The 13,077-nt window shown below is 45.5% G+C and overlaps 1 protein-coding gene across 2 annotated transcripts in view; it reads right to left on the bottom strand.

Annotated features, from left to right (window-relative positions):
- The window catches only part of FAM168A (family with sequence similarity 168 member A), a 489,029-nt gene that overhangs the window by 115,872 nt on the left and 360,080 nt on the right, over positions 1 to 13,077 (bottom strand). The window contains exon 4 of one of the 2 annotated variants that reach the window (XM_086933841.1): positions 8,476 to 8,571. The exons of the other annotated variant lie outside the window; for it this stretch is intronic. Coding sequence (XP_086789967.1) covers positions 8,476 to 8,571 — 96 coding nt within the window. The remainder of the gene's footprint in view (positions 1 to 8,475; positions 8,572 to 13,077) is intronic. 2 annotated transcript variants of the gene reach the window in all.

Here is a 13,077-nt window from a genome sequence, read left to right as displayed (position 1 = left end):
ATTCTATTTAAATCACAGAGGAGAAACATTAAACGCACGAAGAAACATGCACGCTTTTCATAACCTTTCCAGAGCCATCTCCTCCCAAATGTCATGTACTAATCTGTAATGCAGTCAAGAACAGAAGGCGCGCGGTATTTATGCGAACGTTCGCCCTGACCCCGCCAGGCTCCCATCCGACAGTGGCAGGGCGCCCTTTGTGAATAGCATTAGCAAAGTCACCGCTCTGACCTTTGTGTGGTCAAAGACTCACTGACAGGTACAGCCGATGATGCTGCTGCGACCCCTTCCCTCAGAAACCGAACAGGTACAGCAGGTCTGCAAGCTTCCTCCACACACACAAAAGATGCTTTATGTGCGAGAGCAGCAGTGCAAGACCTAGTCCAGAGCCGCACTGTATCTCCTCGTGCACAGAACAGGTGCAGCAGTACTGTAAGCCTCACAGGCGCTGCACAGGCAGCAGCAGTTCAAGACCTAGTCGAGAGCCGCACTGTATCTCCTCGTGCACAGAACAGGTGCAGCAGTACTGTAAGCCTCACAGGCGCTGCACAGGCAGCAGCAGTGCAAGACCTAGTCCAGAGCTGCACTGTATCTCCTCGTGCACAGAACAGGTGCAGCAGTGTTACAAGCCTCACAGGCGATGCACAGGCAGCAGCAGGGCAAGACCTAGTCCAAAGCTGCACTGTATCACCTCGTGCACAGAACAGGTGCAGCAGTGTTACAAGCCTCACAGGCGATGCACAGGCAGCAGCAGTGCAACACCTAGTCCAAAGCTGCACTGTATCACCTCGTGCACAGAACAGGTGCTTTATGTGAGACAGCCGCAGTGCAAGACCTAGTCCAGAGCCGCACTGTATCTCCTCGTGCACAGAACAGGTGCAGCAGTGTTACAAGCCTCACAGGCGATGCACAGGCAGCAGCAGTGCAAGAACTAGTCCAGAGCTGCACTGTATCTCCTCGTGCACAGAACAGGTGCAGCAGTGCTGCAAGCCTCACAGGCGCTGCACAGGCAGCAGCAGGGCAAGAACTAGTCCAGAGCCGCACTGTATCTCCTCGTGCACAGAACAGGTGCAGCAGTGCTGCAAGCCTCACAGGCGCTGCACAGGCAGCAGCAGTGCAAGAACTAGTCCAGAGCCGTACTGTATCTCCTTGTGCACAGAACATGTGCAGCAGTGTTGCAAGCTTCACAGGCGCTGCACAGGCAGCAGCAGTGCAATAACTAGTCCAGAGCTGCACTGTATCTCCTTGTGCACAGAACATGTGCAGCAGTGTTGCAAGCTTCACAGGCGCTGCACAGGCAGCAGCAGTGCAAGAACTAGTTGAGAGCTGCACTGTATCTCCTCGTGCACAGAACAGGTGCAGCAGTGTTGCAAGCCTCACAGGCGCTGCACAGGCAGCAGCAGTGCAAGAACTAGTCCAAAGCTGCACTGTATCTCCTCGTGCATAGAACAGGTGCAGCAGTGTTGCAAGCCTCACAGGCGCTGCACAGGCAGCAGCAGGGCAAGAACAAGATCTGCACTGTATCACCTCGTGCACAGAACATGTGCAGCAGTGCTGTAAGCCTCACAGGCGCTGCACAGGCAGCAGCAGTGCAAGAACTAGTCCAGAGCTGCACTGTATCTCCTCGTGCACAGGACATGTGCAGCAGTACTGTAAGCCTCACAGGCGCTGCACAGGCAGCAGCAGTGCAAGAACTAGTCCAGAGCTGCACTGTATCTCCTCGTGCACAGAACAGGTGCAGCAGTGTTGCAAGCCTCACAGGCCCTGCACAGGCAGCAGCAGTGCAAGAACTAGTCCAGAGCTGCACTGTATCTCCTCGTGCACAGAACAGGTGCAGCAGTGCTGCAAGCCTCACAGGCGCTGCACAGGCAGCAGCAGGGCAAGAACTAGTCGAGAGTCGCACTGTATCTCCTCGTGCACAGAACAGGTGCAGCAGTGCTGCAAGCCTCACAGGCGCTGCACAGGCAGCAGCAGGGCAAGAACTAGTCGAGAGTCGCACTGTATCTCCTCGTGCACAGAACAGGTGCAGCAGTACTGTAAGCCTCACAGGCGCTGCACAGGCAGCAGCAGTGCAAGAACTAGTCCAGAGCTGCACTGTATCTCCTCTCACACCAAACGGGTACAGCGGTTGTGTAAGCTTCCTTCTCACACAGGTACGGCACAGAGCACAGCAGTCCAAGAACTGATGCAACAATGCATCTACTCGCACACAAAACAGGTACTGCACATGCAACAGCAGTGCAAGAAGTAGTACAGCAGCACTGTATCTTCCCACACAGAACAGATAAAGCAAAATTGAAAGCTTCCCTCACACAGAGCACAGGCAGCTGCAGCGCAACATTCCCTCACAAACACATCACAGAAGCAGTGTAGCCCCGGAGCTCCGGCATCTGATGCACTATTGATATCTATATCCCTGACAGCAGCACTGCAAGCTTCCCTTTCAGGGCAAATGGACGCAGACATCACATGCCGCAAGATGGGGGGGGACAAGGTATCCCCGCGACTCTGACTGCGGCACTGAAGGCCCTTGCTTCTCAAGAGCTTCAGCAGTGACCAGTGTTTGTCCAAACTTCTTGCCCTCCTCTATTCACTCTGGACCTCTTGATGGGTGCTGCGCAGGACTCACCACTTTTTGAAGAACAACCCTGCCTAACATTTTCAGTCGCTCCCTCCCGATGAGTCTGTGCCATGCATGGCTCAAAGTGTAGAGAGCCAATCTAAACACTCAGATTTATTCAACAGGAGGGCTCCAGATATTAGAAGGTTAAAACCAGCATTTTTGTAAGGGACAGCACAGTGGGCACAATCACAGAGGGGTAGTTACTCTGCAGCAGGGGGTATTCAGAGGTGTGACACCCCAGATTTTAAAGAATTCCAGTATCATTTTGTCTCAATTCACAATAGTCTCAAAAGTGAGCAATGCTCTCATACACACCATGTGCAGAATTCTGGAATTCATAAAATAGTACCTGTAATATACCTTTATGTACTACGACATGCCTTTGTGAAGTGTCCCCAAAACATTTAAATGGGTATAAAATGTGAGGATTAGGGGAACATGTACAAATTATTAGAACAATCCGAGAGAACTGTGAGCTTGCTGCACCTCTACTTATAAGAGGTTGGAAGTTTTGGGGCAGACTCACAAAGGCATCTAGGAGTACGTACAAGAGTAGTCCTGCAATACTACGTCTCATACACCCAACTGCTTTAGTGAATCAGCCCCAATGTTTACCCATGGTCGACCATGCATCCACCAGGATAAGAATGTTTACCCATGGTCGACCATGCATCCACCAGGATAAGAATGTTTACCCATGGTCGACCATGCATCCACCAGGATAAGAATGTTTACCCATGGTCGACCATGCATCCACCAGGATAAGAATATTTGCCCATGACTTCAAGAACAGAGCTTCTCTAGTAGTGCAACGGTTTCTACTGGCCCAAGCAACACTACATTTTGGAGGATGGAACACTACCCATGCATTAAAAGAGGAATTTTTAGTTTTTTTGCAAGAATGTGGCAACTCCAACGGGTGGTGTGCTGCTGGAGGTGCTAGAACTCAACTTACGGAAATCCCACCTCATGCACAACTTACGGAGATCCCACCCCATGCACAGTATGTGTTATAACCATACAAAGTACATATTACATTCTCTGGAGGATCTTTTCCAGGGGTAGGTTGTGCTTCTCCATACCATCATGAATGACTGTTATCCTGTGCAGCCTCTAGGCAGGTCACACACCCTACCAATTGCAACAAGGATGCTCAATTGGCTCGACACCGTTGAACAGAGAAATAACAACACTTGCACATTTTCCATTTTTAGTAATCCGCATTTTGGATAATGCGAGGCAGACAAAGTGATGTGCTACGGGCACAGCCCGCAGCGCTCTCCAACCAGCCCTAGGGAATGTGGAAGAAACCTTTCAATTGGTGTTCTAAAAATCATGAAAACGCACACAAGCAATGGATCCTTTAGAACAGGGGTAAAAGCTTAATATTTTTGAGAAATAGTTAAAAGACTCAATATCACAACATCTGAATAAATTACAGGTTACTTTTAGTGTCCACTAGAGTTAAATTGTATTCACAGATGTTACCACTGTCTTGAAAATGTAAATGTACTGACAAAAATATAGAGCGCTGACTACACCCAAAAGCTGCCACAGTACTGCGAGGGCAGAATAAGCATGTGGGAAAAAAAAGGAAACAATCCTGATTCACAGAATCAAAATTAATGGAATATTACACTCACCGAGGGTATTAGTGAAGGTACAAAGTCTGCAATTAAGTTTAAATTTACACACTCTCAAGTTTAGAGTCAGCTTTGTGTTGGTTAGTTTGCTCGCAAAATGAGAGAGAACACACGTACATTTATGTCTTGGTTACACAAACACCACTTGAAGGTGGTTTTCAAGGGACACATTTAGTCCTTTCAAAGGCATTGGTAAGTGCATATTCAAGGAGAGGAATTGGCAGGAAACTCCATTTAAAGGTATTCAAGAGAAGGTAAATGTGAAAATGAATATGATGTCATACATGCACATTAACCAGGAAATTCCACATGCAGGCCTTTTATGCATGTGAAACAAAAACTGCCACAGCTTTCCACGGGTATTCCAGGGATTCTTTGTGAATTAGAAATTCGCTCCCCACAAACACATTTCTGACTTTCGAAGTTGGCCTTTCATGTACCCACAAGGTTTTACACTCGCACTGCTGATCTGCCAGATCTGACCCTCTTCCCAACAACCTTTCCCCCCTCCCCCCTTCCCTCTTTCCTCTACTGGGGACTTGTTTCTTCTGCATTGGACTTTTGCAACTGTAACTATTGTAGCCATGTGTCCTTTACCAAAGCACTTCTTCTCCCCTTGTTGGGGAGGGATCCAGCATTTATACCCTAGAGTCTCGGAGACCCCTCTGCGAGAGTCCACAGCGTCAAGATAGCCACACACAGCAGAGGTGTGGGAATGGTGCCCCTTGCCAAAGCACTCCCTCTTCCCAGCGTAAAGGGAGCCACACACAGGGGAGGTGTGGGAATGACACCATTTCCACTGGGATCACAGCACACCGGATGTTGGACACTGTTTTTCCTTGTCTCCTGGTTGTGTTTCTTTCACCCTCCCCCACCTCTTTCCCGCTTTCATTCTTTTGTCTACCTCCCCTCTCCCCTGAATCTCTCCCCTTGCCTGCTTTTTCCCTTACATATGTTTTTAACGCATGCAACTACGCTGCAGCAACTTGTAACTATTCTCTGAAGCTGTGTAACTTGTAACTTGTAACTGTGCTCTGAAACAATGCTCGTCCTCATGTAAAGCGCTCTGATACCTCCGGGTCTAGCCAGCGCTATATAAAACTTTACAAATAAATAAATTGGCCTTTTGTGCATTGTAGCCTGGTGGCTGCTTCACAGTGCTTACAAAGATAGCATCGGTGGTGGTACCCAACAGCAATAGCCACATGGGGGTGGAAAATGATCACCAATGAAACTAAGTGAAGCAGATATCCAGGCATGCAACCCTCGCTTACTGTGGCCGTTGCTATAGCAGCGCTGATTACACAAGGTTGTGATAACTCTGGTAATATTAGTTGGAACTCTCAGGCTCTTCAGAGGAATAATGAATTGCAGGGATTTTATTATTTCTAGTTCAAAAATCTCTGTTATTTTTCATGTTACCCTGGAGTTTCACCCAGAGATTTCTGTTGACTCACCGTACATGCCCGGGGTGGTACCATAGATCACATAATTCTGATCGGGCTGATGACTGCTGTTACCAGCCCCATCGGACTTAAGAGGTCATTCATAATGAGAACCGGTTTCTAGAGACCAATCTCAAATTTGAGGCAATGACACATGGTCACATAAGAGAAAGATTACTGTGATACGGTGTGTGGAAAGGCCTTCGAAGACCAACAAAGGCTTTTTACCATCTGCACAAGGTTTATCCTCTTCTGAAATGGTAGAATTATGGAGATGTATTTCTAGTAATATAAAAGGGTTAGCTTAAGCATAAGACTTCCAGTCTCATCTTTTCTGTCCTGGAAGTCTATTTAGAAGTAGAAATGCAAGCATGTCTGTTGTTATACATTTTGTAGCATGTAAAGAAGAAATCCTGTAGTAATGTTGTACGCACTGTTACATGTCTTACATTGGCCACAAAACATCTGAGACTGGATTAACATGGGAATAGTCATATATAATTAGTTCAAAAAGAAACAACTGTGCCTTCTTTGTGCTTTTGGTAATATATATATATATTTTTTTATTTATCTAGAATTTATATTGCGCAACAGCTACCCAAAAGGGGTTCCCGGTGCATACCATGAAGCCATAGCGCAAGAGGTACTGGAAGGTTATTTATCAAACAGCCAAGTTTTCAATTGCTTGCGGAAACTGGAATAACTTATTTCTTTCCCAAGTGGAATGGGAAGGCAATTCCAGTATTTGGGCCTTAGGTATCTAAAGGATTTTCCTCCCATGCGGGCTAGCTTGAAGTGGAACGTTTCAGCCCAATTCACAAAGACATGTAAAAGTTGTAAAAAAAAAAAAAAAGGTACTTCTGTGGAACTACTTCCCGTGGAGAAGTGTGGCTCAATGGTTAGAGCGGCAGACCCTGATGCAGAGGTCTGGCCCAGGACCAGGGTTCAATTCCCGCCTCGGCGGGTCTTGGGCTCAATTTCCTCGGACCTGATAATTCTCGCCTCGGTGCCTATTCTAATCAATGGGTCCCACTCTGCAACTCTGGGCAATAGCTTGCTTAATCTCCACAACGGCCCCAACAGCGCTGGGATGCCTGGCCTCACCTTGGGGGACCCAGGAGTGGACATTTCACAGGGAAAAGCCAGGAAGGGTTCCACAGCGGTATGAGTTACAGCGCCAGGACACCCCAAGTTGGGGTATTAGTGCGCTTTACAAGTACAAATTACATTTACATTCATAAATGTTTTTGTGAATCAGCCCCGTAATGAAGGCGATTCCTCTGTCTTCATGAATAGACTCAGAAAGGAAGCACTCATTTAAGATCTGTTGACGCTTCAAGGAAAGCAGGCTTTGTGCAACTCTGAGTTTATGAGGACAGAAAGATCTAAACCTCCAGAGAATGTGTATGTTTCCTACAGATCCAGTTAGAAAGAGAGTGAGCAGCAAATGTGCATTCTTGTTCCCTCTCCCACCGATCGGCATAAACGGAGGGACTGCTGGATTTCTTCTGGACATGTTTACTGCTCTACCATTTTAAAACCATTATCACAATAATAATGATCCCTATTTCAAACCACAAAACTTTTCTAACACAAAACAAATATCTGCCCTTTACATAGCCTCTTGGCCACATTCCTATTGCCTGATGGGGGATTCAGGTCACGAAAGACTGTTTAACAACCATCGAAGTTAAGTCGATGATGTGTGCTCTGAAATGATGAGACGAGAGTATGTGTCTGCGTCTCCTGTGCTAAGTACCTTAGTTGGGATGCAAAGGGAGCACCATAGGGGAGTCAGACAACTAGGATTGCCACTTAAACTCTAGTGCAAAGGTTAGCGGGATGTTCAGCCTTACCTGTATGATCTCTGTGACTGAGTTTGTGTCATTGGCACCGCCGGTTGACTCGGCGAGCTGTGCCATGTCCACTAGTTCTAAGTCTCTCTACAAGAACTTGTAATGAGAAGTGGTGGTTGAGTCCTGTGACTAAATCCTAATGTCCATGGAAGTGAAATGAGAGAAAAGCGTGTGCTCTAAAGTTACGAGAATCTGGTCAGAGGAGCATGAAGCTGTATCGGTTTTTCTTGGTGGTACCATTTGTGGCTGGTTGTGTGCCGCTTGGCGTTTTTGACCGGCTTAGTTAGGAGAGGTGCATTTAATGATCGTACACAATGTCATGCTGCAGCCATCACAGACACAATCGGTCAAGATATTTCATATTAGGTCAATAAAGAAAGCTATGGACTATTTGCATTAGGAAGTTGAGAATTCTATTGAGAATCTACTTTGTGCTAAGAGACACACATGGAGATTTTCACCAAACTGAGATAACCAGTTAGTGAAGGAAGGCTGTGCATTCAGCATTACAGGTGGGTTTCTAAAATGAGTCACTAGAGAAGTAAGTCTGTCAAGGAAACAGCAGTGGCAAGACAACCCCTGGTGTCACTGGCAACTATCACAAGCTTGCCTAGCAAGCCACTACTGAGCCCGAATAGGACTGCACTTTTGCATAATCATTAAGAATGTACGTGGCTAATGAATATTTCTATTTTTAAGGGCAATAAACTGACTACCACTAAGGTGAGTAATATTATTAATAGTTAATTACAATGCTATATAAAGTAAAGCTACACAAAATACGTAATTATGTTTAGATTTCACTATGCGCCTGGAAGCAAAAAAAATATTTTTAAAAAGGGGACAAAACGGATCATGGGATAATCCCCACTAAAAAAACAATTTCCTAGTATTTGATTTTCTCTTACCTGCCATTTGTGGCAGATACGCTTCCTGTGTCCCTTCTTTTAATTTCTGGAGAGTTTCTAACCGACCATTTTTTCCAATATGCCACAAGAACAGTTCTGAAAGTAAGAGGGAAAAAAGGAAAAAAAAGTCAGCGCAGTCAGGTGAAGCAGAAGCGCTTTAAGGTGTAACTACAGTGCTTCCAAATTACCAGATCACCAGATGATCAAGCCGCGACTTCTAGCCAGAACCCCCATAATGGAATAGTGTTTTCTAGTTCTATCAATGTACTTGGTTTTTGAGAGCGCAATAAGGCGCTACATACACAAAATACATTGCAAGTAATTTCAAAGTTATCCACCTCGGAAAAATAAAGCCACTACAGACCTCACTAGGATCTAAACTCCAAAATTCTAGATATGCAAGTTAACATGTAGACACCACCCCAACTTGTGCATGGCTTGACAATTAAGACCATAACCACCTCCTCCACGACCCTTCAGTCCCCTTCACACTCTAAAGCTATCTCAACCTGCCTTTGACACAACAAAAACAAACACTGCAATATTCTCTTCAAGTACTCTCCTATCTATATCTGGGGAGTGCAGATTTTAAAGGACTGATTCTTGCCAAATTTTCAGGATATCTACCTGAGAAAACGACATAAGTCAATCTATAAAGTACTAATTTGCCAAGTAAGTGGTTATCCTGCTAGTCTAGCATCGGTCCAGCACTCCTGGCTCTACGTTGGGCACCCTTGGTCAATATGATTGTCAAATTCCTCATAAACTAAGCTTCCACTCCATTTTTATATGCAACCACCCCTCTGACAATTTCCTTATGCATCGCTTTTCTATTCAAAATGCTTTCGATTGTAACAAATGCAATTAAACAGGAGAAGATTGCCGGAGCTTTCATTTGGGTTTTAAAGAAGCACCGTTATCTTCTCCAGACTGAATCAATAGCCATTAAACCACCACAGACAGATATAATCACATTATCTACTTTAACACAAATTATGTTCCATTTTCATCCTTGCCTACCCAGTAAGTCTAGTCTGTTGAGCCAAACATTTTGAGGCAATTTTAATTCCAGGTCTGAGTCTCTTATCGACCGTACAACACCATTCACCCGGCACATGTTAACGACAGAAGCTTGCACCATTCTGTTTTTTCATCTGTTTGTACATAAAGGCAAGCGTAGCTTACGTAGTCCCCATCATCCATGAGCTGTGGCATTAAATCAAGTTAAATCCTTGTGGTAACTTTATAAACTCACAAACACGGTTAGATGGACCTGCATTGATCACCACCTTTCCTTGTACATGTAGTGTTGCTGACATGGGATAATAGGGATAAATTCAGTTTTATGCTATCCCATTTCTTCAAAACACTGAACTCACCCTTCCTGAGGACGCCATAATCGTCCACCTATAGCACATTTTTAAGACCTGCCCCTTCGGACTCTTTGCCAGCTAAAGCCCTGATCAATGCGTTAGTCACCAGCAAAGGTCAGGACTTCATCCTTTTACTCCTAGGTCCTCTTGATTATTCCTTCCAACCTCCCCAGGTCCTCTACTCAATGAGATGCACACTTCTCAACCTCTTGCAACTTTCACCTTCAGGCACCGAGCTGGCTGGTTCCGAATGGGAGACAAAGCCCTCAAAGTAAGTGACTCTGATTTGCAAATCTAACACGTGCTAGCAGCAACCTTCACCAAACACAAACCATCTCTTTCTACAAACCTCATCAACCCATCTTCCTTACACGGGCACACTTGCCCACCAGCTACTGTGTCTTTTCAGCATTTTGTTGGAATGATGGTCTACCCCATATAAGATCTCTCACCTACAACAACATTTATCTCCTGCCACAGAAGAATCTCACCCATCACTTAACACTCAGGCCGCTTTCCAGCTCATGAGCACCAACATCAACTTGTGAGCATAATATACACACGCATTGTGGTCTAAAACCTATGTACTGTGTGACTGCCACAAATCCTTGGGATAAATAAATGACAAATTCAAATACACATTTTGAATAATTTGAGGTTCTAAATAGCCTGAGAAGGTTCTACGCTAAATTTTGCCTGATATAGGTGCTGAGCTGGCCAGGCAGTGTACATATTGCTCCTTCCTTGGCTCAAGGGGAATCTCCCCTTCTGTGGTCCTCAAAAGAGATGCCCCCAAAAGGATCAATAGGCGAGCCTATGACGCGATGATGGTTTTGAGGCTTTGAGCCCAACCTCTTAATGGCGCATAAGATTCTAGACACCAGAAGATGGTACGGTACAATGGATAACAGACAATAGACTGAACTCCAAAGAGAGGCCAGCAAGGAAAAACATAATGCAATATCAAACAATGTCCAAGAATTGAGGGAAAAGAACACTGAAGGACAGCGCCATGATAAAATGCAATTGCTTATTCGAAAGCAAACTTGAGAGCACTGAAAATTCTGGAAGAGTGCATTACTTTGGCAGAAGGGGGCACAAGACAGGAGTTAAATACTTTACTATGAAAATGGTTATCTAAGTATATGAATCAGAAATAAGAATATGGCAAAGATGATCACAACAGGATTTCTTCACTCTGCAAAACTCAGACATGGATCCCCATGCGGATATGCCATTTAAGGAATGTGTCTTCACCTCAGCAAACAAGCAAAATAAAGGGTGGGATCCAGCCAAAGGCACTGCCCAGGCTCTCCACGCTCCAAGGGGAACGCACCACAGCTCACACGGACCACAAAAAGGCAAGTAAAGGAATCCCAAAGGCGGTCCATTCTGAGTGGTCTGACCTCAGGTACCAAAATGCATAAATCCAGGGCAGAATATACTATTGTCTGAAGCATTGTGAGTGGCTTCCCTGTGACTAATCAGGCATGTCCCTGCTGTCATACCAACATGATTTCCTACCTCCTGTTTCTGGCCATTGAATACTGAGTCGCAGAGTGCAACTACGCATGTACTGATTTCCAGCGGGTGGAAAACAAGTTCGAAAATTACTTGATTCTTCCATTTTTGCATTTTGCCAGAAAGATTCCCTTATCCCTACTGGCGACTAACAGATACACATGTTCTGCAGTACGAAGTCATGAGTGAAGACTGAAAACAAGACCTAGGTTCATTAAGTCAGTTATCTATGGAGAGGGAACTTCAGAGGATGGCCTGTACTAGTAGTTATGAACTCTTATTCTCACCATTATTAATGCATTTATTCGTATTAGAAAGTACCATTTCGATCAGAAATGTTCAGAACTTGTGTTACGGCTTTATTTTGAGCAAGGCAGAACGGACACACACCAAAAAACCCGTAGCTGTCCCGTTTGCCGTATTTATAAAGCCATTGACACCAAGGAACTTCTAATACAGTGGATGAGGCGTCCACCACTTTTTGGTGTCTGTCCTGCTCTGTCAAACTCTAAATAAGGCGTATAGACTATGGTCATTATCGAATACCACATTACAAGTGTCATAGAACCAAAGAAGATCATTACTGGACCATTAGTGACTGCACAGCTGGTCACTGTATAGGTATTCGCCTCTCCTATAGGCAGTGAGGGTCAATAACTTGTGTTAATGACCAGCACCACTATCATTAATAATAAAAACTCCTGATTATCCCAGCAGTGTCAACCCCCCTGAAGTTCCTCCCCTTGTCTGTTGAAAGAGACCTTCAGAGCATGGCCTACATTGGCATGTCATAAAACAAGAAGCGTTGTTTGTGTCTTGCTCTTAACATTCCACTAAATGCACTAATGGACGATAAAGGACCTCACTGCAGCACAGAGAAGCAACTGCATCCTCTCTGAAACAGACAGTAATTTATGAGCTGTTAAGTGTCTGTAGAGACTCCTGCCTCTGGGCATTAAGACACAGTAAGGCCCAGTAAGGGGCCCTGAGATGGATATGTCGCAACTGATGAAACGCAGTCGATGTAAATACATCGGAGAAGAGCCCCATATGCTTGCCGCCATTCATCCTGGAGCACCAAGGAAGACCTGGTCCCTACCCCCCTCACCCCCACTCAGAATGTCACCGACGGCTACACCAGAGAGCTCACAGGCCTGCAAACCCTTGCTCCCCATCCCTTGGAGCCATGCCAGTCCTACTGAACACTGCAGCCTTTCTACTGAAGACAGAGATGACGTTTCCATGGAAACCCAGTACTAATGGTCCACAGCGGAGCTGCTTCCCTGGCTCTGCATCCCGCAGAAGACTTATAATGTAGTTGCGCTCAGGCATGCGGCTAACCCTGCGAGCAATTATCTGTCCCCGGTCCCCCCAGGTTACAGCCAATGGCAGTATACTCAAAATAAACACCTGAAGACGCTCTTGCGATTCGTGAACTAGATGTGTTCATCAGTGTGATTTTAGAGTATGTGTTGCATCCTATTCCAACCCATGACGCGCTGTTGACGACAGCAATAAAGAAAACTATCAGTTGAATAGATTTCGCCATCAGTTGTTGAGGAATACAAAATGCACCCTGTGCAGGCTCCACAAACACTCTCTCCTCTTTCATCACTTCTGAAAAGACCCTCTCAGCAATCTTCAGTAAAAGATTTGTTTGTCAACACCATTTTCCAGTGGTTCGCCTATGGGCCCCACTATATGATCT

Source organism: Lissotriton vulgaris, chromosome 8, assembly GCF_964263255.1.
Source record: "Lissotriton vulgaris chromosome 8, aLisVul1.2, whole genome shotgun sequence".
Classification (NCBI taxonomy): domain Eukaryota; kingdom Metazoa; phylum Chordata; class Amphibia; order Caudata; family Salamandridae; genus Lissotriton; species Lissotriton vulgaris.
Note: the sequence above shows the minus strand (reverse complement) of the source record. Positions and strands in the feature narration are given on the sequence as shown.